At 49.0% G+C, this 26,893-nt stretch overlaps 13 protein-coding genes across 13 annotated transcripts; 7 read left to right on the top strand and 6 right to left on the bottom strand.

Annotated features, from left to right (window-relative positions):
• Positions 1 to 3,767: 3,767 nt before the first annotated feature.
• SERLADRAFT_466975 (uncharacterized protein) lies at positions 3,768 to 5,051 on the top strand (the record flags this gene model as incomplete). Its single annotated transcript, XM_007318090.1, has 4 exons — positions 3,768 to 3,903; positions 3,951 to 4,108; positions 4,162 to 4,623; positions 4,695 to 5,051. 3 exons carry the CDS (start codon positions 3,820 to 3,822, stop codon positions 4,604 to 4,606), a joined length of 687 nt encoding a protein of 228 aa, XP_007318152.1.
• A 959-nt stretch (positions 5,052 to 6,010) lies between these two features.
• On the top strand, positions 6,011 to 6,885 carry SERLADRAFT_448914 (uncharacterized protein; the record flags this gene model as incomplete). The annotated part of the gene is made up of 4 exons (XM_007318089.1): positions 6,011 to 6,300; positions 6,357 to 6,438; positions 6,497 to 6,620; positions 6,683 to 6,885. The coding sequence occupies 4 exons, from the start codon at positions 6,011 to 6,013 to the stop codon at positions 6,733 to 6,735; spliced, it is 549 nt and encodes a 182-aa protein (XP_007318151.1).
• An 869-nt stretch (positions 6,886 to 7,754) lies between these two features.
• SERLADRAFT_466971 (uncharacterized protein) lies at positions 7,755 to 8,992 on the top strand (the record flags this gene model as incomplete). The annotated part of the gene is made up of 4 exons (XM_007318088.1): positions 7,755 to 7,871; positions 7,937 to 7,947; positions 8,014 to 8,227; positions 8,283 to 8,992. 4 exons carry the CDS (start codon positions 7,805 to 7,807, stop codon positions 8,576 to 8,578), a joined length of 588 nt encoding a protein of 195 aa, XP_007318150.1.
• A 174-nt stretch (positions 8,993 to 9,166) lies between these two features.
• SERLADRAFT_408195 (uncharacterized protein) lies at positions 9,167 to 9,682 on the bottom strand (the record flags this gene model as incomplete). The annotated part of the gene is made up of 1 exon (XM_007318087.1): positions 9,167 to 9,682. The coding sequence occupies one exon, from the start codon at positions 9,680 to 9,682 to the stop codon at positions 9,167 to 9,169; it is 516 nt and encodes a 171-aa protein (XP_007318149.1).
• A 29-nt stretch (positions 9,683 to 9,711) lies between these two features.
• SERLADRAFT_466968 (uncharacterized protein) lies at positions 9,712 to 10,106 on the top strand (the record flags this gene model as incomplete). The annotated part of the gene is made up of 1 exon (XM_007318086.1): positions 9,712 to 10,106. The coding sequence occupies one exon, from the start codon at positions 9,846 to 9,848 to the stop codon at positions 10,017 to 10,019; it is 174 nt and encodes a 57-aa protein (XP_007318148.1).
• Positions 10,107 to 12,093: 1,987 nt separating this feature from the next.
• SERLADRAFT_466966 (uncharacterized protein) lies at positions 12,094 to 14,614 on the top strand (the record flags this gene model as incomplete). Its single annotated transcript, XM_007318085.1, has 11 exons — positions 12,094 to 12,108; positions 12,227 to 12,348; positions 12,407 to 12,439; positions 12,497 to 12,761; positions 12,821 to 13,282; positions 13,334 to 13,608; positions 13,662 to 13,703; positions 13,759 to 13,820; positions 13,872 to 13,995; positions 14,050 to 14,156; positions 14,223 to 14,614. 8 exons carry the CDS (start codon positions 12,582 to 12,584, stop codon positions 14,339 to 14,341), a joined length of 1,371 nt encoding a protein of 456 aa, XP_007318147.1.
• A 221-nt stretch (positions 14,615 to 14,835) lies between these two features.
• On the bottom strand, positions 14,836 to 15,962 carry SERLADRAFT_466964 (uncharacterized protein; the record flags this gene model as incomplete). Its single annotated transcript, XM_007318084.1, has 1 exon — positions 14,836 to 15,962. The coding sequence occupies one exon, from the start codon at positions 15,691 to 15,693 to the stop codon at positions 14,929 to 14,931; it is 765 nt and encodes a 254-aa protein (XP_007318146.1).
• Positions 15,963 to 15,998: 36 nt separating this feature from the next.
• SERLADRAFT_388841 (uncharacterized protein) lies at positions 15,999 to 16,868 on the top strand (the record flags this gene model as incomplete). The annotated part of the gene is made up of 3 exons (XM_007318083.1): positions 15,999 to 16,271; positions 16,335 to 16,524; positions 16,591 to 16,868. The coding sequence occupies 3 exons, from the start codon at positions 16,157 to 16,159 to the stop codon at positions 16,649 to 16,651; spliced, it is 366 nt and encodes a 121-aa protein (XP_007318145.1).
• Positions 16,869 to 17,036: 168 nt separating this feature from the next.
• Positions 17,037 to 19,035, bottom strand: SERLADRAFT_466958 (uncharacterized protein; the record flags this gene model as incomplete). The annotated part of the gene is made up of 7 exons (XM_007318082.1): positions 17,037 to 17,522; positions 17,581 to 17,788; positions 17,841 to 17,912; positions 17,970 to 18,441; positions 18,502 to 18,608; positions 18,661 to 18,755; positions 18,839 to 19,035. 7 exons carry the CDS (start codon positions 18,882 to 18,884, stop codon positions 17,458 to 17,460), a joined length of 1,065 nt encoding a protein of 354 aa, XP_007318144.1.
• A 613-nt stretch (positions 19,036 to 19,648) lies between these two features.
• Positions 19,649 to 20,995, bottom strand: SERLADRAFT_466955 (uncharacterized protein; the record flags this gene model as incomplete). Its single annotated transcript, XM_007318081.1, is given in 3 exon segments — positions 19,649 to 19,933; positions 19,949 to 20,133; positions 20,191 to 20,995. The coding sequence occupies 2 exon segments, from the start codon at positions 20,894 to 20,896 to the stop codon at positions 20,012 to 20,014; spliced, it is 828 nt and encodes a 275-aa protein (XP_007318143.1).
• A 2,480-nt stretch (positions 20,996 to 23,475) lies between these two features.
• SERLADRAFT_466952 (uncharacterized protein) lies at positions 23,476 to 24,280 on the bottom strand (the record flags this gene model as incomplete). Its single annotated transcript, XM_007318080.1, has 1 exon — positions 23,476 to 24,280. A coding segment is annotated over one exon (762 nt), but the record flags the coding sequence as incomplete, so codon positions are not given.
• A 159-nt stretch (positions 24,281 to 24,439) lies between these two features.
• On the bottom strand, positions 24,440 to 25,062 carry SERLADRAFT_466951 (uncharacterized protein; the record flags this gene model as incomplete). Its single annotated transcript, XM_007318079.1, has 1 exon — positions 24,440 to 25,062. The coding sequence occupies one exon, from the start codon at positions 24,924 to 24,926 to the stop codon at positions 24,528 to 24,530; it is 399 nt and encodes a 132-aa protein (XP_007318141.1).
• A 129-nt stretch (positions 25,063 to 25,191) lies between these two features.
• Positions 25,192 to 26,766, top strand: SERLADRAFT_448903 (uncharacterized protein; the record flags this gene model as incomplete). The annotated part of the gene is made up of 4 exons (XM_007318078.1): positions 25,192 to 25,890; positions 26,195 to 26,284; positions 26,338 to 26,502; positions 26,557 to 26,766. The coding sequence occupies 4 exons, from the start codon at positions 25,192 to 25,194 to the stop codon at positions 26,764 to 26,766; spliced, it is 1,164 nt and encodes a 387-aa protein (XP_007318140.1).
• Positions 26,767 to 26,893: the final 127 nt, after the last annotated feature.

Raw genomic sequence — 26,893 nt, 5'->3', positions numbered from 1 at the left:
GATATGTGCACATTCTAGTGACTCGAGTGTACAAGAGCTGGCACTATTGTACGACTCATAAAACTTCTATTTAATTGTTGGCGCTGTGTTTCTTAGGTCGATGAAATTCTGTCCCCGCTCTTCCCATCAACTTACCGCTGTGTCCAATCTTCCTTCTGTAGTTAGTAATAGCAAGGACTCCTTCCTCTCCCAATAGTATACCAAAAATTCTGTTTTTACTTTACGATAAAAGCATCAATTTTCATTATATATCTACAACCGTGACGAGCATAAGCAATCTGGTCAAAAAAAAAATACAAAACACATGAAATTGTGTCAGATTTCGTCGACCTACGTGGTGTCAAGCAAAGCAAACCTCGATGATTGAAGCAATACTTCGAATACATACTCTTTGCATATGTCAATCGAAGAACGAAGCAAAGAAGTGGGGATCAGAAACGGTTAGCTGGGGGGGAAAACGCTACTTGTGAATTCATGCCTCGGACATCGTCACATCTAATGCCGACAAATCTCCTTCCGCATTATCCTCTTCCTTCGACATGTCAACTTCTTCTCCTTCAGCTTCAACCTCTCCCTCTGCTTCAGCTTCAGCCTCAGCTTCACCCTCGGCCTCAGCCTCTGCTTCTGCCTCTGCTTCTGCCTCCGCTGGAGCTTCAGCCTTGTCATCTGTTTGCATCTCGACTTCAGTACCACCGTTCGCAATCTCTGCGGTCTCTTCATCAGTTTTGATGGCATCCTGAGCTCCTGCCTCTGGTTGACTCGTTTCGTGAGCTGTTGCAGTGCCATTAGTGCCACTGTCGACTCCATTCTCGTGTGACTTGGACGATCCCAGGATGGCGTGCCATTTATCAACTAAGGTTCTAGCTCTGTCTCGGAAATGGAACTCCTCATCTCTTGGTACCCTTTCCGCAGAGAGTGCTGCAATGTGGCGCATCACTTTACCAATCTTAGAGAACTGTATAGAATATCAGGGAAGAAATTCATGATCATAACCCAAATTTGAGCGCACCGAGAGATACTGGATGTTGATATTTTTGTAGCTTTCCACCATGGTGAATAACTCATCAAGGGCTGGCATGTCCTTCCACAACGCAAAAAAATTGTGAGACAGGCAAATACATCTGGATCGTGAATAGCAGTACCTCGTCTTTGGGAATACCCTTGTTGCTCAAAAGAGCCTTCTGCAGTCTGTGCCGCCATTCTCTGACTTTCCGCGCTTCAGGGTCATCCTCTAATGCGGCTGGTGGGAAAATTCAGGGCTTTTGCCCGCGCTATAGCAAGAAAACAACGCACCATCGGTTTCGTCGTTGTCCTTTTCTCGTTTAGTTTTCTTAGCTGGTGGGGGTGGAACTTTCTGGCTAGGACCTGCGTCGTCGTCTTCGGCTTCAGCTTCCGCGTTATCGCCTTCGTCCTCTGACTCGACCATTTCTTTGGATTTGGTGCCATTCTTCTTTCCCTTTGATGACACAACTCCCTTCTTTTTACCAGTCGACTCCTCAGAGTCCTTTTTTGGCTTACTCTTGGCCTTGGCCTTGGCGGGTGTGGCTTCAGACTCCCGTTTCCTCTTCTTCGATTTTGCAGGCTTTGGCTCTTCGTCATCCTCATTCTCGCTGTCTAACTGGTCGACTTCGGCATTTCCTTCCTGTTCAGCTGCATCTAATTCAGCAGCCTCGCGCTCCTCCTCCCATGGCCGAGGATTCAGAGCGATACGATACCCCGATAGGAGGTCACCTGATCGTTTGAAGGGCTCGTTAATGTAGGCTTGAATCTCGTGGGTCTGTAATTTGGATATATCTTTGGCGACCAACCATGCACTATATAGTCATAGAATGCAAAGAGTTGATCATTAGAATAGCATGGATATTCACGAAATAGGAAGCTCACTAGTCTCCTGCTGGAAAAAACCTGACACAGTAGAAAGTGGTCTTTTTGCTGGAAGGACGTTCCTTGCCAACCAGAGGCGGTACGTTATCAGGATCTACAACCTACAAGTTCAGAAAAAATATGAGCCAAGTATGACATTAGCACTGAAAGGGCTTGCATTGAAACGCGACTGAAACCAAACGCACCATGCCTGGCCAAGGAGGAAAACCGCGTACTTTGGCGAGTACGATGTCGCGGATAGCATAACTGGAATCTTGCTTCTGATTTTTTCCACCTTTTCCGCCCATTTTGAGGACGGGGATGCAAAGAATAAAGCAGGTGCGTGAAAGATAAAACGGTGGTTGGGGAGCACGAAGGTTCAGCTCGGCTATTTCCATCCGCGCCATCCCTCGTTTCGTTTGCCACGCGGGCCCGTGCGACGCACGAAAAATTCTTCCGAGAAAACTCAAAAAAATCAACAGCAAATCAGCCTGGCATTGCAGAGTATCGCATTGAAAATACATGCAACTAAAAACATTAGAACGTAGCAGATATTGGCAAGAAACCCTTCTATCCCGTCCATTATTTTTTTGCAGCGTGAGGTGCCACGAATTGTTTATTGGGGCGAGGCAGGTCCGCATATGCGATGCGTGGTCTGTTTGTGCACGGCCCGACAGGCTGGTTAATGAGCTGGAGCCTCCAGTATCGCAGGCGACGGTGCAGCCTGAGGCCAGCATGAGAGACGTTGATCCACTATCACATGTCGGTCGGTGACGATCTATTTTCCTAGCCGTACAGCGCAGAAAGGCCGGGCAGCAGGATGTACAGTGCGTTACTCGGACGTCGATATACAGATCAAGGAGGGTCCTGCATGCAATCATGAGTACATGGCCATGTCAACAGTCCTTCAGGTAGACGGAACATCAGTTGAATGAAGAAAAAAGAGTGATTGCACGAGACGCACCACTACATCTTATTGCTCCTTCGAACCGACAACCAGCGGACTGGCCAGCATTTACTCGACATGATGATCCTCCAAACATGTATTGCAGTGCGAAAACGCCATTGGATTTGAAGAGGCCAGCGAAGCCTCGTCACCCGGTAAAGTACCTCGATACAGAGAGCACCAGTGATAGACGGCTGCGCTGACGAAATCACAAGGGCTGGGCAGTCGACTGAGATCTACAAATGAGACAATTCATGGATCCAGTATAAAAAGCGTTGCACAGATGACCTGATTCTTTTGTCGTGTTGCCAGTGATGGTGTCAAGAGCAAAGCGACATGGGAAACTAAAAGGTGTTTTTAGAAAAAGCGAGGAGGCAAATTGAAACAATTCAGACATGGCCTTAGCACTTCGGAGTGTTCCTAAAACTTGTAAGATAAACGCGGCAAAGTAGCAGCCGATAGTTATTTTCTATCCCTTCAGCTGCAGAAAAGGTTGTATGATTGGTGGGGTAATCACATCATGCTTAAAAACGCAGTAAAATAGCAAGGAAAGAACTCCTGATAGAACATATTCCGTCCTATCACGCTACCCTTGACGGTGAACCATCCACGATAAACCCTCAAGGCCTCAAGCTTCATGTACGAAAGCTATTATGTACAACAGGTTGGATGTCCCTTTTACTCGTTCCTCACTGTCCTTGGGAGTCGCAATACACCAGACTACTCGTTTCCTTGCCTGATCCCAGTGTAAAGCATCTGGTGAGGCACCAGCGTGCTCCAGAAGACGTGAATATGCACTACAGGGCAGTCTAGCGAGTTTCTCCTACCCTTCAAGCAAGATTAAAATGGCTGGTCCAGTCAAAGACGATCTCAAGGTGGTTCAAGTGGCTGTCATATGCATACGGTAAGATCAAATGTGGCTTCGATATGAGGCTTCGCTGTTTCGGAGTTTCAAAATGGGCCGTTGAGCTCTTGACTGGAACGTCCCGAGCAAAGAGAACTACAGAAACATGTTTGAGCCTATACGGGGAGGAACTCGAGGAGGTCAAGCAGAATTCAAGTGGTCAGATGTATCCGCAGACAAGGACAGAGAAGTATGGACCTCATACTTGTTCACGGGCAACAGCTAATTTCAATCCAGAACTATCTAGGGCACAGTATCAACGCACCTACGGGCAGATGGCAGAAAAACAAAGATATTCATTGGTACAACAGAGAAGCAAAACAAACTGATGCTGAAAGAGATGAAGAAATAAGGAAAATCAAAGAGGCAGAGGCGGAGGCATTGTCTGCAGCACTGTAAGTCTCGCAGTACCTGCGTCTACACCGAGCTAAGCCCTGTTATCTCGTAGAGGATTCGCACCAGCAGCACCGAAAATACCAGCTGAATCTCCCACTGCTATCAAGTTGGGAGACGAAGTAGCGGATACTGAAAGTGCCCAGCGAGCTGCAGAGAAAGAAGAGAGACGGCGAAGGAAGGCTGAACGTAAGGAAAAGCGTGCCCAAAAAGAGGCTCGCCGTGTTGGGCGTGCTGAGCGTGACCTTGACGACACTCGACGCTACGATCACTCTCGTTCCCGTTCTCCCAGGCGCCTGACAGACGAGCACGCTGAAAGCAGGCACCGCTCTCGTCATAGTCGTTCTCCAACTCCACCCCAACGTGGCAGACGTTCTCAATATGGACACACGTCCGGTTATGATGATGTCGAGCGAGAAAAGGAAAGACAGAGAGATCGGCGGCGATGGGAAATGAACTCCCAGAGAGATAGGCCAGGTGCTCGCTGGGGACGTGATTAACCTGGTGTTCAGTCAGAGTATGTCATTATTCGTGTTTTCTGTCCTGAAATATATTTATCCTGTCCCACGTATGGATCCTTCTTGTCAGATACCCCACCGCACTAACTCAGCGCGCGAGTCTTCCTTGTGCCGATGAGAACAGCGCAATACGCTGACGTCTGGTAGTTCTCATATGAAGTTCTCTGGTTTCACCGCCGTGAGCTGTGCCGCCTGGTCAGAAGACAAACAAGGGGCGTATTCTCGAAATCAGTCAGTTATGTCATTATCAAGTCTTGATGTAATGATGGCTTCTGCATGATCACCGGTAACTCTTGATATGCATAGACTTACACAGGTGATGATTAGCAGATGTCATGCAGGGACGATATGATATTTTACATTAGACTATAGTTACCAACGCAGCAAATACATAGGCCCTGAGGGGGTTCAGTCTGGTTTCTATCTTGCAGTAGAGTTTGTCCTCCGTGAAGCCCGAGCTTATCAAGCTGCACTTTTTGTCAGCTGGAGGAACGATTCATCCATTAGGATTATCTTTGCAACAATGTATCCTATGGTTCGAAAGTCCTGTGAATAACCATCATCCATCATATCAAAAAGTCAAGGTTTCCCAGCAAGTCATGGGAAAGAGAACCACTGGCACTAGCGACGCGAAGTCAAAGATGGGAACAGCAGTGCCGTAGGCTCAGTCATCTCGGCTTTCGGTTTTCTAACCGCTGAATGTGTTCGTCAATGCGCATACCTCTTTCGTCGATATCATAGGCAGTTCACATCCTTTTCTTTAGTCTGCATTGTGATCAGCACGCGGCTTAGGTACGTCCTGTTTATATTTGCTGCTATTTCCTTGTCTTGACAAGCGCTCACACACGCGATAACATGGCGTGCTGATCTCTATTTCCAAATGATACCGGCCAAATTGAATTGCGGTGATAGGGGACACGATTCCATGCTGTGTACGTACTCAAGACCTTGGGAAATATCGAGAGGAAAGGTCGCTATTCAGCAGACGTGGTCTGTTGAATGCCACAGGAATAGCTGGTCTATCTGCGTTAAATATCTCGGAGAGTGGAGGACTTGGTCAAGATCCTCACTTCATGTAGTCACGCAATGACATCAGCTGCTTGCCCGATCCCTCCCTGGTGCCTTCAACGTGTTTCTTCGGGAGCTTCTTACACACAATCGGTTGGTAATATCTATGTGCGGCTGTGCTTCAACAAGCTTCGAAGCGCTTCGTATGTGCGGTTATCGTGCATCAGTTCCCTTCATCATGTCGTACGTGCCAGTTTTGGTTAGCACCTGTCCTGCTATAGTTGCAGAAATACTCCATGGACCACCTTGGACCCCCGACGAATAATTACTATACTCACGGTTCAGAGTACTCAACAATCGCCCTCTTTTTCGCCCACCATGACTCACTACGGCATGCCATACTTGCTGGAGGACAAGACGGGGGAGCTCAGTGGATCGGATTTTAACGACCTGAATGATCGTATGTGTCTCAGGTTGCGTTGTACGGCCCGAGAGTCCACCCATACCGCATACATGATATTTGACATAACACATCACTCCGATGGATTACAGAAGCCCCTAGCAGCCCTTGATTTTGGTCCGAATGAATCCTTAGGGACAATATCATATAGCTCGGGGAGTCAGATTCCAATGAAAGACTATCTCATGAAGTTGTCTACGTTTGGAAGGTAAGACTCTGGTGGTCACTAGATCCGTTGATCAGTCTCATCATGCATCATGGCAGCTCGAAGGCAAGGAAGTTTGTTGGTTCTGACGGACAGGAGTATCGATGGAACTGGCGGATTACGAAAGATCAAGAGTGGACAGTGAGTTGCTAGATTTCGGCCGATATCGTCTGTATATCTTGGCTCATGTACTGTGCAGTGCACCAATTCTAGTGGATATACCGTGGCAGACTACTCTCTCAAACTTCCGGGAGAACCGGAATACGTCAGTTCCTCGGGATGCATGTTCACTATTGATGAAGCCTTTCCGCACCTGGCAGCTGGTAAGCTTATAGATGTTTCATTGCGATCACGTCTGAACGGTTGCTGTTGTTAAATTTTCAAGAATTCCTGGCTTCTTTAACCATTATGCGGCATATTGTAGCCCACAGCTTGTAATATTCCTGGAATCCTCTGTCAAATGGGGAGCTACTATCTGGCTCTCCGTTGTATTTGTTTTACTGTGACGAGTATCATGTTGTGTATTAGTATTCTTAGCCTTGCATCTGTATTCTTTGTACTACCCCTAGCAAATACGCCTATTCAATACAAAAATAAGGTTAGAGACTGTGAGAAAAAAAGAAATAGCTACAGGATACCGCGTTGTTTTTAGGGACTCTAGTCTCACACCCCAGGCAACAGAGTTTTATTATCGCACTAACTTCACCCACGGATGACTTCTCGAATTCGAAGGGCACGTGGTTTACAATTTACTGGTACTTTTAGTTCACGTCGCAATCACCCAGCTCATCGGTATGGATAATACATTTAACACTATATACGTGATTTAAGGCTTCATCCGAACCGCTACCTTCACGCAGCATGCTTCAACGCAATCTCAAGTTTCAGTTTGATACTTAAAGTTTCCACCACCATTTCGAACCTACTAAGTCACATGACGGACATATACAATTATGTAATTATATAGATCTGATCTTGGGGGTGGCGTTAGACTTTTTTGTGCTGATCGCTCTGAAAATTTAAAAAGAGGAAAGAGACAAAGGAGGTACTATCTCAACCTTGTCTTCGTACTCACACGTATATAGAGCCAGTCAAATCGGGACGACCATACAGAGTTCACAAAAAAAAAGCAGCCATTGTTGGTTGCCATCTCAGTCTATGAGTAAGAAAAGGCCGGTAATACAACGATTGGCAGGAACAGCATGTCATGACCCACCAGCGCACCAGCGTTTATCTATTGCTTGTGATTATGTTACATACCGGACTCACGTTCACCTACGCCGCTAGGCTTCCTAGGCTGTATGGTTTATCCTGGCTCACTGCAACTGAACACGGTCTACTATCAGCTCTCTCATATCGCGCCGAGCGTGACTAGCCCCATAAGGTTGCTTGCAGGGCCCCAGCCTATTCGATATCGGTTCCGAGGTTATGAGTCATGTCAGGTCTACGCGCTTATTAGGTGTAACTTTGCTCTTGACCTGGACCCCAGTCTTGAATATTCTTGACCATGGAATTTCCACCCCTCCTCGGCGATGGACAAGGTAGGTATAGAGTTCACATTGTCGGGAACAGCGGTAAGTTCTGTCTCTCTCAGCCTAATTCCGCATCGGTGGCATAATAAATTTAAACTACCGGGCAGGGTCAGGAAAGGCGAGTTATTTATCAAGAAAGCTATTGATTCTGCAGGCTGTGACGAGTTCGAACGTTGCTGTTTAGTCCACCCTGGGAGCGTCGCTCGCTGCCATTCTCGGCATACCCTACATTTGCCTTGACAGGCTTTTCTGGGGCCCGGGCTGGGAGGAGACGCCCCAAGATGAATTTTACAACAAGCTCATCACAGCTCTGGGCCAAGACGAAAAGGGATGGGTCGTCGACGGAAATTATTCACAGTGCACTGCCAACTTGCACGAGCAATGCACAGATATCATATGTGGGTAAAACACCGCCGAGTATTGCATTGCTCAGTGAGTTTATCCTTCCGATAGGGCTCGACCCCCCTCTTCTCCTATACTTTCCCCGCCTCTGTATCCGGACCTTTCTTCGTATCCTTAACGTTAGAGAACCCTGCAGTCCAGGGTGCAATGAGACCATCAGTCATGCCTTCTTTTCTGAAGACAACATCATTTGGTGGTGCCTTAGCAGCCATTGGCGTGTAAGGAGAAAGAACAAAGAAAATGTACGCAACCCGGCCATCGGCGGGAAAATGAGAAGGATCGGAGGTTGGGGTAATGAGTTGATGCTTTGGAAACGCGCTGTCGAGGAGATGGTCCGCCGAACATAGGAGATCATCATATGGGTTTTTTTTGTCAACAACGTGTGGCATACGCCTTGAATATGATAGGAGGTTCCAGAGTATGGTAGGGGGGGCCAATGGGCCAATGTACATAGTCAAGTATACACATCTTCTTTTCGATATGCGCGCTACACGTTAAGACCAGCATTATCCCCATTAACTTCAAGCCGTCATCCATTCATCATTGCCAACTGGTCATCCTGGTCGCGTGCACAGAGCAATAGCGGCCGGGCCGGGCTAGGAGCTCAAGAGGAGATAAACACTCACGAATTAGATGAAAATTCACTGTTAAGGCAATCCAAAAGATGGAATCAGATATGGATGTAGATGTCAATGGATGTGGGGCTGCGGAAACCTAATGGTGATAGTGTAGAAGGTAGGAAAAAAGGTTTCGTGTAAGGTCCGAGTAAAATGAACGTGATATGTAAGCAACGTGATCAATCGCCCCAAGAACATGAGATGGCACCAGCGTCATGGATGGTGAAATCCTCGGATTGCGGAACAGATGCATCAATAGAAGAGTCAGAGGAACCCTGAAATAAGGAAGTCAGACAAACGAGTTCTTTCAATTATGTGTCAACTTACAGCTTGAAGTCCTGACGCGTGTTCTTGCTCTTGAGCCGCATGCGATCGCGGTGTACTTTCTTCCACATATTCATGCCCAGGCTCAGTGTCTAATACGGCGGCGGGGGGCACTTCGTCTTTCTCCAACTCTGGTTCTGTGACCGCAGCTCTGGCCCATCTAACACCTTCTTCTCCAAAGCGACCTAAACGACCACGCCCCCTGGCTTGCCCGCCCCTAGGTGCACCGATGCGTGCCGCGCCTTGCACCAGTTTTACATTCAAGATCGGCCTCCTCGCGTCTGGGTCATCGTCGAATTCGCCGAGAAGATTTAAAGAAGAATCGTCTAAATGCTGGCGCAGAGATGTGCTGGAATAGCTCTTTTGGATAACGCGATGCGGCGATGGAGACCTTTGACGGCTGTCATTGGCCGTACCGCCCGAGACGCTACGAGTTGAACGAGAGGAGGAAGGTTCGCCGAGGACTTGGTTATGCAGATTGAACGGGAATGGGACGGCCACGTTGACCATTCTCCTTTTAACAGAACATCATCAGGGAGGGGAAAGGGACCATATAGCTACGACAAAAGTGGCTGAGTGGAGATAACGACACTAACCCTTCTTTCGACCGAACAACAGTGGTCATGCGCTCTTTTAATTTCTGGTGGTCTATCGCCCGAGGTTGAGGTCTGTGATGAGGATGTATGAGAAAATCATCGGTGTACCGATTGATAGGACACTTGCATGGACACCTCGTCTGCCACCGGAATTAAAGGAGAGCGTTCGTGAGGAGCACCCTGATGGTGCATTTGTGAAAAGAGGTTTTAAAAAAAGGTGGTTTAGACATACATCTGATTCTGAGCGCTGACGGACGCAACAAGAGAACAACAGAGTCCAAAGCGAAGAGGTCATGAAAGCAAAGTTTAGAAAGGCGAGCAAGCATGTTACCGCATTTACTCGGTGTATAGGGTTAGGGTTGAATAATACAGATGTATTTGAAATAAATTAATCAAGTAGTTACATTGGAGATCGAGGTGGAGGATGGAGTTACTAGTTGGAACGCCAAATGACGCATGACAACAGTCTGAAACGTAAAGAGATTGCCTCGGAGGTGGGGAGGGCGTGTTGAGTGCATGCTGTAAAATGCGTGGATCGGACTGGTGAGAAGGGAGAGCAGGGTCACGGAGAGAGGGGGAGAGGACGCAGGATCTGTGGTGATATGAAGAGATCGGTAGCATGGTATCTGATGGAAGGACAGGAGGGGGAGGTGGAAGAGAGCCTATTCGAGGAAGATCGTGGTGAGTGGCGTGGGAAGGGGAATAGCTTCGCGTGAGTTGTAAAATAAATATATGGATATACCTCTGGAGAATTAAAGTTTTTGCGCATAATCGACGTAGCGACCAGGCACAAGTGCACGGTGAGCCCGGTTCCGAGGTTGGACGTTCACGCCCATCAGAAAGAGCCAGTAACTTGGCAGCGGAGAAACATGTATGTTTTTTCAGATTGGGATGTTTTGTTTGTCTGCGCAGAGGGTCCGATTTGGTCGGGCGGATCTGGAGGAAACCTAAATAATTTGTTGCAAAGTGGATGGTTTTGGACATGGCGAGGAATGATATTTGTGTGATCTTCTTTCTGATCTTCCACATTTGCAGGGTTTACATACCGATCCTTTCATAAGCTTCCCTGGAGCACACCGTGGGCATGAGACATTTCCCTCTTTCTCTTTCTTTCTAATCTCGCGTGGCTGGATCGCAAAACAACGCCGCATTAGCAGACCGCATTGTCTTTCTCTTGATCTCCCCTTCATGGTCGCCAGTGCAAACAGCGACGTCTACACTCCTTTTACCCAGCCCATCATGCTCGAAGAAGCCCAGTCCAGCGAGGAAGGTTCCGGTCTTCATTCGCCCATCTTCGGACCACCATTTCCACAGCCGCACGGTGACAGTAGTCGTAAGTCGCTATCATCTCGCAGTCTTTTCAGCACGGCCCACCTTTTCACATGTCTCTCTCAATAAAGTCCGGTATCATCCAGATCACCTCGACATCCAAAATGCCGCTGGAATCCTCGCCTCGCAATTCGACTATAACGGCCTCTCTCTTCCTGTCCAACCAGGCCCCCTCCTCGACTCAACCCTCGACATCCATTCCACCCACAACCACTCCTATCCCTCAGAGTTTCCCCTTCCTCCCCGCACCCAGCTTGGCCTCGACATCCCACACCAGTCCCATTCAAACACCCGCCTTCCCCCGCCTCCCACACACGGAGGCCCAGTCAGCCTAACCTATCACTCATCATCGCAGCGTCGCTACTCTGGAGAACCCTTGCATGAGTCACCGTACTCATCCTCAGGCGGAAACGTCTCAGGGATGCCTGTCGATGGCGACCATCGCTCATCACTTCCCTCATCCAGGCGTGAATCAGTCTCTCAACACGCAACAAACGTCTCTCAAGAACAGCCGCGAAGAGAAATATCTAATCATGTCATAGCTTGTCGCCAATGGTGTGTCCCTTTTGCACTTCTTGTTCGTGCACAGTCTCATGACTCTGTAGTCGTGCGAGAAAAATACGGTGCGACTCAACTCGACCAGTATGCAATAACTGTACTCGTCGGAATAACGAATGTCAGTATGACGCTGTGCCAAAGCGACGTGGTCCTGATAAGCGACCCGGCACACGTCAACGATCTTGTAAGAAGCGACCAGCCGATGGTTCAGAACCCCCTCCGCCACCTTCCAAGAGGAAGCGAACAGCTAGTGGACGTGGCAATGATTCTACAGGGCCGACTTCCTCCTCCATCAAAGAGGAGATGGGCAATGAAACCCTATCACATTCAAGACCTTCAAGCGACTCCAATGGTCAAGTAAGGCTACATCAATCCTCTCTTTCACCTCAGGCCGTCAATTTTTCTCCTTCTGCCCACCCTCGGGCGTTATCGGGGGAAGGTATACTGTCAACGGTATGTTCATCTCGTCTGACACTCTCAGGCCGCGTGGCGTTTGCAGCGCGATTACGCCTCGTTGGGTTTTTCATGGCTTAAATGATCTGGCTAAATAAGACTTCCTAATCATGCACAGCATTCAGACCACAGTGACTCTCGTGACAAGTCCTGCATTCCGCCCACGCCGTCTTCGCAATATAGCCGTAAGGTATGGTGGGATGAGCTTGTGAATAGTTACTCTGCTACCAGAGACCAGTCGTAAGTCCAGTTTGCTGGGCGCCGGAAATAGCAACCCAGCGGCTGACACACCCTTTAGTTTGAAGGACATCGCCGCGGACCTGTCGTCTTTGTGAGTAACCTTTTTTCCGATGTGCTAACCCAGGGCAACGTTGACGTTGCCTCGAAGGTTCTCCTCCACTGCGTATTGGCTCTCCTTCGTCAATGTACCCGACTTTGTCAGGAGCCTATACAATCCCGAAGATCGATCGCTAATGCAGCCATCTCTCGTTTTGTCCGGTTTGGCATTGTCGACCTTGATGAAATCCAGTGAAATGGAACTTGGAGCTACTGGGCGCAGCCGTGCGCTTTGGCTCCGGGATGCTGCCCAGTCGTCTCTAGAGTCTTCATGGACTTCAGGATGGATAGATATGACATTAGCAAAAGCTGCTTTAGTACGTTCGTCATGGTCGTCATCGCAGTTGCATCTAACATTTCAGCATTGACTACGTAGATACTAGCCCTGTTCGAATCTTCTTCCCATCCACAGCATTCGCCCGCCCGTGCGAGATCCTCCCTCGTCCTCCTCGATAATATTATCCGTGCACTTTCTTTAACTTTCGTGGATGCAAACGAGCCCGACGTGTCGACTTTTACTCCCAATACAGTGCCCGTAGCCAATCAACGCTCATCTTTGGACCCCATTTCCAAAGAAGGTGCACGTGCATCACAAATGAACACTCGAAAATGCTCTTGCATCCCTCTTCCCCCTGATAGCTCACTCCCTTCCGATCACTTCTCATCTTCTTGGTCGTACACTCCGCCTTGGGATCCCGCGTGGTCACCGGATGAAATGCACAGAGAAGCCTGCAGAAGACTATGTTGGAGCGCTTTGAACCTCGTGTCGAGTTATACCTCACATAGTCTCGCCTTCCGTAAGGAACCGACGGAGTTCTTTTTGACGGACCCGGCAAATGTATGTGCCTTCCCTCCTTATCTTCAACAACCAGTGCTAACTTAGTTTTAGTTTAGATTATTGTTCCCCGGAGAAGTCTCCGAGCGCGCGGCTAGTAATCACAAGTCGCTGTCACCCAAGAATTCGGTTTGGGCGCTTTACTGTCGCAGCATGTTGCTCTGGAGCTTCTGCACCCGTTTGCGCAAAGACACATATACTAATGAACAAAAGGCTGAGTTTGCTCTCGAAGCTTGGTCCGAGACGCACGCCATACAGGATGCGCTGGATGCACATGTGTGCAATCTGGATACGGCACTCCTGTACATGTGCCGAGAATATGTTTACAAGTATGTATTCCTATGCTGGCGCTTTCGAAGAACATAGCGCTTATTGCCCTATGGTGGAATAGCACACAGATGACTATTACACAAACCTTGCGCAGGTTGGTCCCACCTTCGAACGTGTACGTTTTTAGATGCCTTACTCGATACCCTCAGCTTACACGGTTTGGATAGTGGAAGCACTCCTGCATTCAACCACAAACATGCAGAGGAATGGCGTAAGTCCTACATATAGTTATGTAGTTGTTGGCTAATTATTGGCAATGCAGTGTATTATCAAGCTCAAGTTATCAACCGGGTCAAAACATCTATCAGCCATTTGGGTGAGGCGGAAGGACACCTGTTGACTCGTCGACCGTTCCAAGTCACCTGGTTTGCCAGCCAAGTGGCAATGTAAGTGGTCTGTTAAATCTTTTGCCTAAGCTTTTTTTTCATGCTCCGCTACAGATGTTTGTCGTTATGGGATAACGATCGATCCCTTATCAATGCCCTCGAATTAGCGAAATCCATCTTGATTCCAGTTGACGTTCTGAATTCTTTGTGGCCGTGTTCATGTGAGGCCCATCTGCATACTTGGTCCTAGTTTCGATTGGAACCTGACATATATAATATCTCTACAGTGCAACAAAGCAGATGCGATGAACTTCGCAAACGGCTTAGCGAAGCCTGCAGTTCCGTCCAAATCTCTCTTCCTCTCCCTCCTAGTTATTCCCTGCCGCCGCTTGTACGCGCAGGATGAATCGGTAACACGCGCTCGATATATCTTGATTTGAAAGTTGGATACCCCCCGCCTCTATTTCTGATGAGCCTGATAGTTTATTATTGCTGCTATGTTGATACTACTGCTTTCGTGTAGCCTTGCTAATGTATACGCTCACCTTCGAAAATTCTCAGTAAATGTCTTTTTGTTCGTAATGTGGCGTTTTAATTGCCTCACTATTCCAGTTGTGTACTCTATATTTTCGTCTACTTACTTCGTTCCGTTTTGCTCAATCTTATGGTTTTCGGCAAATTCGTGCTTCATACTTCCCGGCCCCTTGTACGTCAATATGCCCCACAGTGTGTTCAATCAGTGGAATCGCTGGCTATTGAGGTTTTTATAGTAACTTCATAGGGTAGGAGGCGCAGATCAAGAGGCCCTGATCAGATCATGGTGCAGCATCTGGGATCTTAACCTTGACGGATCTTCTATTCGGTGGTTACTAGGTTGCTTCCAGTTCAGATGTCAAAAAGAGATGTCGATGTAATGATCGTGGATGGTGTGTGGTACATCATTGTAGTACAAGTGGGACAGAAACAGTAAATTACTAGTAAAGAAAGCCCATCTCAACCCGAGTGCGGCCTTCCGTTCTTCCTCGAATGCCACTTTCCTCCGTAAACGGAACTTGGTGGATGATACGCACTCCCGCGATGCTTGTTCCGGATGTCCTGCAAGGTGCGCTCCACCTTCCACTGCATTTCCGAATGAGCCTTATCCGGCCGCGGGTATCGGGGACTGTGAGTGCGCCAGATAGGGCTGACAGGAACGCTTGGGGATCTCCAGTTGTCATCTCCCTCGACATTCTTCTTCGAAACGGCACTGTCCAGCGCAACGAGGGCTTGGCCGGTGTAGTTGAGGATAGGCGTGGACAGATTGTTCCTATGCTCCTGCCACTGCTCGAGACTGAAATCCTCATGGCCATCCACGTCTAACCAGACAAGCGCGTCAAACTTGATCATAAACTCGTCCAGAGTCCTTTCCCTTTCGGGAAGAAGCACGTTGAAGACCTCGTGCAGCCTTTCCTGGTCCTTCTGGAGAGCCGTCTCGTACCACTCGTGGGTGGGTGATGTGTCACCCAGCTTGGCAATGGAGTAGGCTTCTTGCCTTTTTTCGACCATCGCGATATCGATGCCTTGCAGGCTCCTGAACAGGGAGAGCGATAGCCTAGATCGTTCTTCGTGAATAGCGCTAGGGTCATAGGCGGCTGGTGGCATCAACCGAGCAACCGTGGTGAGATAGTGTTGAGCAATGGTCGGAAGCTGACTGAAAGCGAGTCCAGCATAAGCATAGGCATGAGGTTCGTAAATGGGTGGAGTGAATGATGGAAGCATATTGGTGTAGAGAATGTGGTTTTCTGACTGTTTACTGCTGAATACTTTGTGAGAGAGGTGAGAGGTCTGGGAGACGAAGGAAAGTGTAAGAGGAGAGGGGACGTTTTATACCCTGCGAGAGCCACTGTGGCCTCCATAGCTTTGACCAAAGCCAACGCCAAAGCTATTGTAGCGACTGGGACAATTGGCCAAAGAAATACCAGCCAAAGCGCCGCTTGGCCTGCGAGCAATGCTATTATGAGTGGTGGTCAAAGGTGAGACCCGCCACCGTGTCCGCGAAAGGCAGGTCAAGTGGATGGCTCGGCGGGACGGCTGTTCCCGAGCCGTCATGTTATCTCTGCTCATCTACGGATTTGCTCTCGGTTTGCCCTTCGTATTTCTCATACGCCGTCGTCTATCGCTCTCACCACAGAAAAAAGTGGCTAGCACAACCCCAGAAGCACCAAAAAAGGCGGGCACCATCATGCAGCCGCCCAGAACCGACCTCGATCCTCCAAAGAGTGACCCCTACACTCTCGAGCAGTTGAAGGAGTACGATGGCAGCAAACCAGATAAGCCAATATACGTCTCTATCAAAGGTATCTGTCAACTCGTCTTCCACTGGATATTAGCTCATCCATGTCTCTTGTTCTTTTCTCAAGGTGACATCTTTGATGTGACTCGCAAAGCAGACGTATACGGTCCCGGCAAGTCTTACAACCTCTTTGCCGGAAAGGACGGCTCCAAGGGACTCGGAATGTCGAGTCTCAAGCCAGAGGATGCTATACCTGATTACAGCACTCTGCAAGAGAACGACCGCAAGGTCTTGGATGACTGGCACAGTTACTTCTCGTACGTCTCCCTTGACACCGCAATGCCTGTTACACCAGCGCTAAAATAAGCCCGTCCCAACCGTAGTAAACGTTACAACGTCATCGGTCGTGTCTCAGATCTCCCGCCTGTTGTCGCGAACCTGTAAATGTCTTGAATCAAGCCGCATCTTGAATTTCATCGTGCTTTACGCTATGCTCCGCTGTGTTTATTCATCATTTTATTCGTTCAAGTTGTATCAGTGAATTCACTACTTTGACGCCCATGCGCTGGTGCCATTTTCGCACCGAATGATGTGATACACGCTATTTTTACTAGCATCACTCTTTGTTCCATACCATGTCAATATTACTCCCAATTTGAAGCCATCCCGACGTACAGACCAGTCCCCAATGGTCTAGCAGGTGTCAACCAGACACAAATAGTATGGCGGGTATCACCAAGTCTTGTCCTTTGAAACGACCATGCCGATCAGTCGTGGTATCAAGTTTCGGATCATCCCCAAGCACAGTGTTCGCAATGTAGGGTCGCACAAAACAGGTAAAAAAGGTGGCGTTTGATTGACATCTAAGCACAGCACCAACAATACCTGTGCATGCCCAACATGGTAAGAGGGATGAGTAGTAAGAGAGCGACAGATGATCAAGACATGGGCTATCCATTACATGAGAATTCGTTAAAGGCTGGGTATAGTAGGTTTCAAAACACCCATCAAAATATAAGATGAAGACAACAGATAATAAAAAGAAACTAAACCCATGTACTATGTTCAAAAGCGTGTAATGATAGACATTCGTGAATGAACTAATAAAATCATAAGAGGGTTATAATCAAGATGACGGGCGCGATAGTGTCTGTTGCAATGAAAGACTTGTGCAGTAGCTACATAAAGGGCTGCAGCAGATGATGCATATACGGGGAAGACAGTGGAAAGTCAAAGAACACATCCGAAAATCACAGCAGACCACATTCGCGTAAATGCAATTGCAGGAGAATGTCCTGGATAGCACTCAAAACGACTGAAAGAAGGCCGTGAGCAAATCTCCGAGGAAGGCGGGGAACATGGATATGGCTTACATTTGATCTGTTGCGTGTCTGTTGCACAAGTATAGTGTGCGTATATTTGCTTCGTAGCAGCGCTCTGATTTAGGGAAACAAAACGCTGAAGCAGATATTCACATGCAGCATCGTAGTTATCGCCACCGTTGTAATCTGGGAAATAGTCGCCAAGCGGAGAACGAGGTAGCTTCTCTGCAAAAAGATCAATCTTGTTCAGGAACAAGATCTATAGACATAGCTTAGCAACACAAAAGTATGGATATGAGGGATAAACCTACAATCGAAGTCTTCACGAACCATCGCGAGTTGCATATTGAATCAAAGAGCGTCAATGCTTCTTGCATCCGGTTCTATGGTAGATAAATCAATTACTCCACAGACGATGGAGAGGTCAGAGTGAAACGTACCACACTCTCGTCTTCGTACAGCATCTGATCGTACTCACTCAAACTTACCAAGAACACCAAAGCCGTCACGTTTTCGAAACAATGAATCCATTTCTTCCGCTCACTTCTCTGACCACCCACGTCGAAGAGCTTGTATGTCAGCTCTCCTACTTTGAAAGTTGTCTCCGTGATACCGGTTGTCTTGACTCTGCTTCTGAGAATATCCTGATCCGTTGGAAGGTATCCAGCTGCAGCCATGCGGTCAATAGCATTGAAGTAGTAGACAGCAGAGTCATTCAACTGGAACTCCCGTGATCGACGGACTGCCTCCTTCACACTAGAGTCACGCCAGAGACCTCGAACAGCATCAGCAACGTCCCTGGGAAGGACGTCACCCTCGAGTTGAAGAGGAAGAGCAAGGATGGCTGCACGACGAGCGTCATTTTGCGGTGACAGCGAGATGTCGAGTTGAGGCATAGCTTCAAGAATAGCACTATATCGATCATCTTAGCGATTCCATTATGACGGGATATCAAGATTGAGCGAGACATACCGCATAGACTGGATAGTATTGGAGTAGATAATCTCTTTATACGAATCTCGTTCTTGTTCGTTATAACCGCCGTGATGAATGAGTTTCATTTGTTTCAGTACCGTTGACTTTCGTAAGCCATTAAAGAGAGCACTTCTTTCCTGGAGAACTGAAGCTCACCTTCCCAGACTCTCCGGCTCCTAACAACAACATTTTTATCTCGTTCTTGGCCATCATGCGGTCACGTTTAAGCTGGTTCTCAATCTCGTCATTGCCTGCAAGAGAGGGAAAGAAGGGATGAGTACTGGTTGGTTGACGAAGAGTGAGGTGGTTGGATACGAGAGAGAGGTGTACGCACGGGCCTTTGCTTCGTCGTCGACACCGGTAGATTGGACGCAACCCATTTTTTACAAGTGTGGATGACCGTTGGAAGAAAAGAAAGGGGAAAGCAAAGGGGGATTTGTGAAAAAAAAGGGAAAGAGCGAGCAATCCAGCAATAATTAGCAGGAGGTGGGAAGTCGACAGCTGGATAGCAGCAGAAAAAGAGCCGTTCACACTCCGTTGATGCGGGAGAGAAACAAATTTCTTGCTGTTAACATTTATTTTGTTTATTTATTTTATCCCGACTTAACATGCCGTTAACGTACTTCTCATCATTCCGGCCGGCGGCCCATTATTTTACTAGTCCCATGCTCACGTGGTTTTCCATTGTAGGCCAATCAAAACGCCTTTCTTGTGCGCTCGCAGCTCTCCTTCACCGGTCTTTCATCATGGCGCTCATTTCATAAGAAGGCTCCAATGACAGTTCTGCAAATCACGTATATCACACCGCCCTATCATGCGTCAGCCTCCAGCTTTACCACATCATGCATCATCTTCTGAAACTGCCCCGCAATGTACTGCTCAGTCCTACTTTGCCATGTCAAATCATGGGGCTGTGTGCGCTCGAGAACGTGATCAGCACCACCGCGGACGAAGCGTGGGCACACGTGACTGATCGACCAAGCACGTCGATATCTCACCCCACCTCAGCACCCGACGTCGATCACCGGCAAGCTATCATCCTGGTGGCCCATCCAAATAAATCACTCATTCTATGACAGACAACATGACTCCCTGTCATATCACAATTTGGTCCGACTAATGACTGGCGATCATATCTCCTTTGCTTTATGAATCTGATAATCAAGTCTCTTGGATGGTTTTACATTGATCACATACAAGTAATTACTTTCCAAGGCCGAATGTCTCCTGCAATAAGCAGAGGCTTCTGTTGACTTGATCATTAACCTTTCTCTCGCCCCTGATGCATGCCACCACATTTTCCACAACTTCGCTAGTTATCATATCGCTATCCATCGCGCCAAGCCCTCTTATACCATCGCAAAAGCGCTTGAGAGTGCGAGCGTGCTCTACCCCAAATGATAGTCCCGGGCGATGAGAGCTATCCTCTACAAATTGAAATAACACCGTTTGCAGTGGCAGGCGGTATTTCTGGTAGTACGCTTGGCGATCAGAGTTGGTTCCATTTTTACCAATCAAGCATGCCATAGTGCATGCAATCGTAAATGATTTGATGAATAGAGTAGGACCTAGTAGGACTTTGGTGCATCGTATGTTTCGCGAATGCGATGACGTATTGGATCGCAGCAACTGTACATGTGACATTTCAGCACTCCGACACGAGAACCAGAAAAGGAAGAGACAAACGACTCGTTCCGGCTGTTAACTGTAAAGTAAAGAGGAAGTTGAGTCCCTGATTGATGCCCTCTTGACCACTGCATATCATGAAGGAGGCCCACATATTCTGGATGAGACTATGCGAAGGAGCAACCAGTCGAGGGTATAGCTGACATACCAAGTTAACAAGACATAATCGGTGCCGAAGTTGAGTATCCGAGAGGCGATGACGGAACTTTACGAGGATATCAAGAGCAATATTCAGCAACTGGTCATTTGGTTGGAACTCAGCGGGCATGCCGCTGCGGCCGCGAAGGACCTCAACCGAACATTGGGCGCAATCAGCAATAATTCTTAACAGACATTCGGCAGCGAGTTCCAGTGGCATACGATTGATGAGAGGTCGAATGACTTCTTCTAATCTGGTCTCGTCGGAAAGTATGCCATATCGAACGATCGAGTCGTGGTATAGTGCTGTAAGGTCTTGGAGGAGGCCACATTCATCAACGCAGCGACGTTCGTTTTCAAGGGCGAAGAGCAAAAGCGTAATTGCCGAGCCTTTACCCCGGAGGCGGGAAAGAGTACGGATGCATTCTGCCACAGCTGTTGGTTCCATAACCCTGAAGAAAGGGCGTGTGACAGTCTGCAGGTAGGTCTCGTCGGCTATTTTGCTCGTTTGAATCACCAACACATAAAGTCTTGACATGACATTGAGACGTGAATGATAAGGGTCCATTGCCTCCAGATGAGGCAGTCTCTGAAGAATTCCGAGGGAAATATCCAAAAGAGATTGTGCAGTACACTCAGCGCCAGAAATATCCTCGTCAACGAAATGATTTCCAGGGATTTCAGATCGGTGCTCTATGATGCTGGACAAACAAATCGCGGCTGGGATCGGATCCATATCCTCCAGTAAAGGACGAATGACGTCCTGCAGATGGCTCTCCTTGACAGATCTCCTGTGTGCCTCGGCTGATACAGATAGTTCAGATAAAATGTTGATCAGCCGGGATCGATGCGAGGCATGAGGATCATCCTCTAAGCAGATTCTATTGAATACGCCCTTAGTCATGTCCATCAGTACATCCGTGACCACGCCCGTAGGAGGAATGGCGCCACCATTTTTGATACTTTGTGGTGAGCAATGAGCGCAGTGAGCAACAATATGGTACAAACAGTCTGCAGCTGTCTTTGGTCCAAGGGTGGGCAGAAGAGGGGGAAGCACTTGTCGCAGTCGGATTTCTTTTGCAAATATACTGCTCGCATCATCCGATACGGAGAGTCCAAACAAGATGTTGATGAGACATCTCTGATGGGAAGCTTGACAATCACTATAGCTATGTATCCTGTGAAGAATATCTGCAGTAGCATCCAACAAAACATTCGTCATGTCTCCGGTTGGCGGGATGACACCACAGGCCAATATGTTCTCGCGGGAGCAGCCAGCTTGACCGGCGACAACGTGGTACAAATATGTGGCTGCAGGTTCCGAATCCATACTTTTAAGCAAAGGACAGACAACATCTTGCAGGCGCCCTTTCTTCACGGACTGACAGTGGGCATCATCTGACGCTGAAAGTTCCGCGATAATATTGATCAAACGTATGCGATGTAACGCCTCACGATCATCATCAGGCCTGATCCTTTTGAACGCATCATGGGCAACATCCATCAACGATTCGGTCATCACTCCTGTAGGTGGGATGGCGACACAGTTTTTGATGTCCTGCGACGAACAGTTCACCAGACGGGCAATGACGTTGTATAGACATTCTGCAGCCGTTTTCGCCTCCAGAGTGAACAACATAGTCTCTTTGGCTAATATGCTCCCTGCATCCTCCGATACGGAAAGCTCGGAAAGAATGTTCACCAGACGCATTTGATGTAACATTTGTCCATCACCATAGCCCTCCATCCGCCGAATAACTTGTTCGGTGATGTCCAATAGTAAATCTGTCGCATCCCCAGTACTTGGAAAAGCCTCACACGCCAGGATCGCCTCGCGGGGACAGCCAGCTTCGTGAGCAACGATATCATACAAGCAGATCGCCGCAGACTCAGGTTCCATATCTTTGATAGGAAAAATCACATCCCGCCGGCGACCCTCCTTCGTAGTTCCCTCGGTGGGGTCATCAAACCCGGAAAGCTGACATGTTATATGACCCAAGCGCAACAAGTGCCACGCGGTGGAATCATCGTCTGCGCGAGTTCTGCTCGCCACGTCCTTCGTAATATCCAACAGCACATCCGTCACCTTCCCCATAGACGGGATGGGGCAAAAGCTCTCAAAGTCTTTCCTAGGACAGCCCGCACGGTGGGCGACGATGTCATACACGCAAAGTAAAAGTACCGCCACTTCTGGTTCAAGAGTCGCAATAAGGGGGCGAACGACATCGCGCAGACGCGCGTCTTTCACAGATCTGCTGCTCGCGTCAACAGACACGGACAGTTCAGCAACGATGTTAACGAGACGAGTTTGGTGCGAGACCTGATTGTCCTCATCCGAGTGAATTCTCTTGAATATGTCCATAGCCATGCCTAGCAAAGCGTCCGTCGCATCCCCAGTGCACGGAATGATATCACAGGACATAATCGCCTCGCGGGGACAGCCGGCTTGCCGAGCGATAACCCTATAGAGACACATCGCCGCCGTACCCGGCGCATGCTCTCAAGGCAGGGACGAATCAATTCCTCCGGTACGCTCTGTATCCTCTCTGGTTCCACTAACTCAGAGAGGACGTGAGCGGCTAGGAGCGATTTGATCTTCGCCAACGCCAAACATGCGAAGAACATCGCTCGCAATGGTCAACAGCTCTTGATGTCCCTGTACATCAAAATAATCAATGACATCGCAGTCCTCGATTTCTTTCGTAGAACATCCGGAACGGAGAGAGATTAAGGTGAATAGACAGCGTGCCGCAGCTTCGGGGTGCATGAAAGTGATGAGGGGACGCGTGACGTCCTGTAGATGGGTCCCGTCTACGTCATGCCCATCGCGGGATACTAAGAGAAACAAACTCGACACGACGTTCACGAGACGCGAGCGGTGAGCAGCCGTCGACTCGTCGCCATCGGGCATTCTTCGCAAGATATCGGCAGAGATGTTGAGAATAGTCATTGTCGCGTTCTCATTCCAAGAAATTTCCTCCCATTCATGGACAGCATGCACGGGCCACCGAGTTCTGCGAGCAACGATGTGATGGAAGCACGTGGCCGCGGCGACGGGCTTCATGGCTTGCAGTATGGGGAAGATCACATCTTGCATGTGCGTATCCCTCAGGTGGTCACTACTTACTGGTCCACACACTTCAGACAATATGTAGACCAAGCGCGAACGGTGTAAAGCAACACGATCGTCTTCATCATTCAATTTCTGTAAAATACGCTTGGCAATGCCCACCAATACATCTGCCACGTCTCTAATCGGCGAAATGACACCAAAGTCTTCGACTTCGGCCAATGTGCAACCTGCCCGATCAGCCACGATACTGTAGAGACACTGCGCAGCCGCCCGCGGCTCCATCAAGTTGATCAGCGTCGGCGTATCCGTTCTCTGACCGTACTGTCCAAAATGGCGCTCTTGCGCTACCTCTTCCACTACCAAGAAATGTAGTTTAGATATGACGTTGACGAGAGCCCGACGTTGGTAGTTCAACAGGTGGCCTTCCTGTGCTCTCCATTCCTGTTCCCTCCGCAATAAGACAGCAGCCATGTTCAGCGAAGTGATCGTCATGTCCTTTGTGCAGCCAATTCGTCCGCACAAATGGATAATAATGAGAGGACACTTTGATCGGCATGAAATGATCTTGAGAAGGACTTCAGCAGCGACCTTTGGGGTCATGGCGTTGAGGGCCGGGTGGATCACCTGCTTCAAATAGTACTCCTTCCATTCCACCGGAGTGTCTGGCGACAATGAGAGGCTGGAGATAATGTTGATCAGCTCAGGGCGTTGCGGATAGATATTATCACGATCTATCTCTCCCGGAATTTGTTCCAAGAGGTGTTCAGCAATGCGAATGATCCTAGTGTTGAGCTTTCTCGCGGTGAAAATGGGCATCTGCCGTTTGATTCTTTTCATAGAGCAGTTGGTGCTGCGACAAATGACGTTGTAGAGACACTTGATTGCACTTTCTCTTTCCATGACTTCAATAAAAGGGCGAACCTTGGTATCAAAGCGGACTTCGTCCATGGGAAGATGAGGATCGGCATTGCTCACGACAGCATACAGCTCTGATATAATATGGGAAAGACGCTGATGATAGTGTTTCTTATCTGCATGAGGCTTTGTGCGAAGAGGAACAGTCTTGTATATGTCGAGCGCGAATTCCAACAGCGTGATAGTTGTGTTTTCCGTGAGTGGGATACGCTCAGCACTCTCGATCGTCTTGACCGAACAACATGCGCGGTAGGCCATGATACTGTAAAAACAACGCACGCGCAATACACGGACGGACGACATTCCCCAAAAAGTCCTCGTTCATGAAATGCTGATCGGCAATCTCGAGTATTTGCACATCAAGTTCATCCCCAAAGCGCTCTGCGATCGCTAGATCACGCTCACGCCAGTTCTTGAGGGGAGGCGAGCCGGTGGGTGGGGTACTGGTGGTTGTTTTTGGCGAGTTCTTGAAAGGCAGCCTGAGGCTCGTCGGGGAGAAAAAGATGCGCAGGGGCTTTACGATGACGAAGAATATCCAAGATTGAGGAGACTGGTATGGACAGTGAACCGAGAACGAGGGCAGGACGATTGTCAGCAAGATTAGGATCATTGACACACCCACGGCGCCAGTGACGACACCAGCGACGGCGGGGTGGAGGACAAGAGACCCACGAAGAACAGGATGAGCGATATCTGGAGGACGACTGGGAGGGCCGCGATGATGACAAACCAACGCATCATGTTGTCGTGGCGGAACTAAGCATGACTTTGTGGGCGTTGAGTGCCCGTGTTGTGCTCTATTTGTCCTGACCTTCCCGATTGAGCCTTCCCCTTTAGCTCAGCGCACTACGCATTGGAGACGTTGTCTTATCAGCATGACCATTGCGCCAGACAGTCCTGCCAGCGTCATTCTCGTCGACCCGCCTCCATCCGACGACCCGCCACCGCCCTATCCCTCCCGCGAACGTCGAGCTCGCTCCTCCCGCCGTCTCTCCCGCCGTCTCCAGTCCACCCAGCTCTCCTCCCCAGAGCCCATCCCTGACAGCGAGCACGACCATCCTCCCGCCCACTCCCCGCCCTCCCGCGTGCTCCTTCGCCCCTTCCCACCCTCTGACGATGCGTCAGAGACAACACCGCTCCTCGCACCCTCCAACGCCTCTCTCATCAGCTCCACACGGCGCTTAACCCGTCCCCGTTCTGCGTCGCACACAAGCACAGTCTTATCCTCAAGCTCTGCCGCTCCTTCTCTCGCCCAGACTGTACTCTCACTCTTTCGAGCTGACGTTGACGACTCGAGCGACGTGGATGACTATGATCTCCTCGCGGGCGAACAGCGTGATGACGCTCGTGCTCCCACCCACGGTTCTCATGTGCATACCGGCAGGGATTATGTGCTGCCAGAGTATCAGCACAGAGAGAGCGGGAGACACCCATTGCTGTTTTCGAGGCGCGCATGGGCGAGGTATTTTCGGCCGGTGTTCAAGAGAGCGTACTACGCCGCCGTATTCCACCTCATGGTGCTCAACTTTCCTTATGCGCTCGCAGCGTGGATATACCTCTTTATCTTTACTTTGGTGAGTTTCTCTCGAAATCTAATCCCTTGCCGCGGGCTATGCGACTCCAAGGAGTACCTTTCCCTACGTTCTTATCTTGGTATAGCTCTAACCAGAGTATCCTTATGCTCAACCCATCCGGTGTACTAGTACCCCACATCGGCAAGGTTTGATTGCGCTCGCGACATCGGACCTTGGGGGTTGTAAGAATAGCTATCACCGGGCGTCTTGTCTCGATTCTTTCTCGTTCTAGACTACCGTTCCATTCACCATGCTCTCCAAGTCTATTTGAATTATCAAGCTGATGGAACAACGGTCTTTGTAGACTGGAACCACACTGCTGATGGCACTTCCATTAGGCGCTGTCCTGTGTTTCTTCGATCTAATAGGAGCCAGGGCGTTTGCCAGGGGAGAGGTGAGTGCACATTGTATATTCAAGGTTTATTCGGCGTCGTTAACTTTGTGCAGCTTGCTCTTCAGTCTACATTCCACGGACCTCTTGCCTATCCGCTGCCGTATCCTGCACGGCCCATCTTCACTCGCCAGCGCCCAGCGACACCTGCAGAGGTGGAATCGGGCGCAGCAACCGGTACGAAGTACGAAACGTCATTCTACAAAAATGCATATGCGATGGTAGGCATCTGCCTTTTATTCACTTGTTGGTTCATGACCAAGCCCCTTTCTCAGTTCACAGACCCGACTTCATACCAGGCGCTCTTCTATTTTCTCGTGATCAAACCAGGGATCACGCTATTGGTCTCTCTTATTCTTGTTGTTTTCGTCCCAGTTGCTTTCGTGCTCGTGCTTCCCGCGCCATTGGTGCTGCGGGCAGTGAGGAGGCTGGGAGTGTGGCAGGCCAATGTGGCAGTAGAGGGGCTGTTCCTGGCCATGTCTTAGAGTCTAGCGCTGTCTACAAGTTGTCCTTGCTTGCTATCAGTAATATAATGTACACATACTGTATCGATAGCCCTTGTCTCCGCATTTGTCGATGGAGTGCTTTATGGACATGCAAGCGAACAAGAAA

This window comes from Serpula lacrymans (genome assembly GCF_000218685.1).
Source record: "Serpula lacrymans var. lacrymans S7.9 unplaced genomic scaffold SERLAscaffold_6, whole genome shotgun sequence".
In the NCBI taxonomy this organism is placed as follows: Eukaryota; Fungi; Basidiomycota; class Agaricomycetes; order Boletales; family Serpulaceae; genus Serpula; species Serpula lacrymans.
The sequence above is the reverse complement of the archived record's forward strand: the minus strand, read 5'-3'. Positions and strand labels throughout refer to the sequence as shown.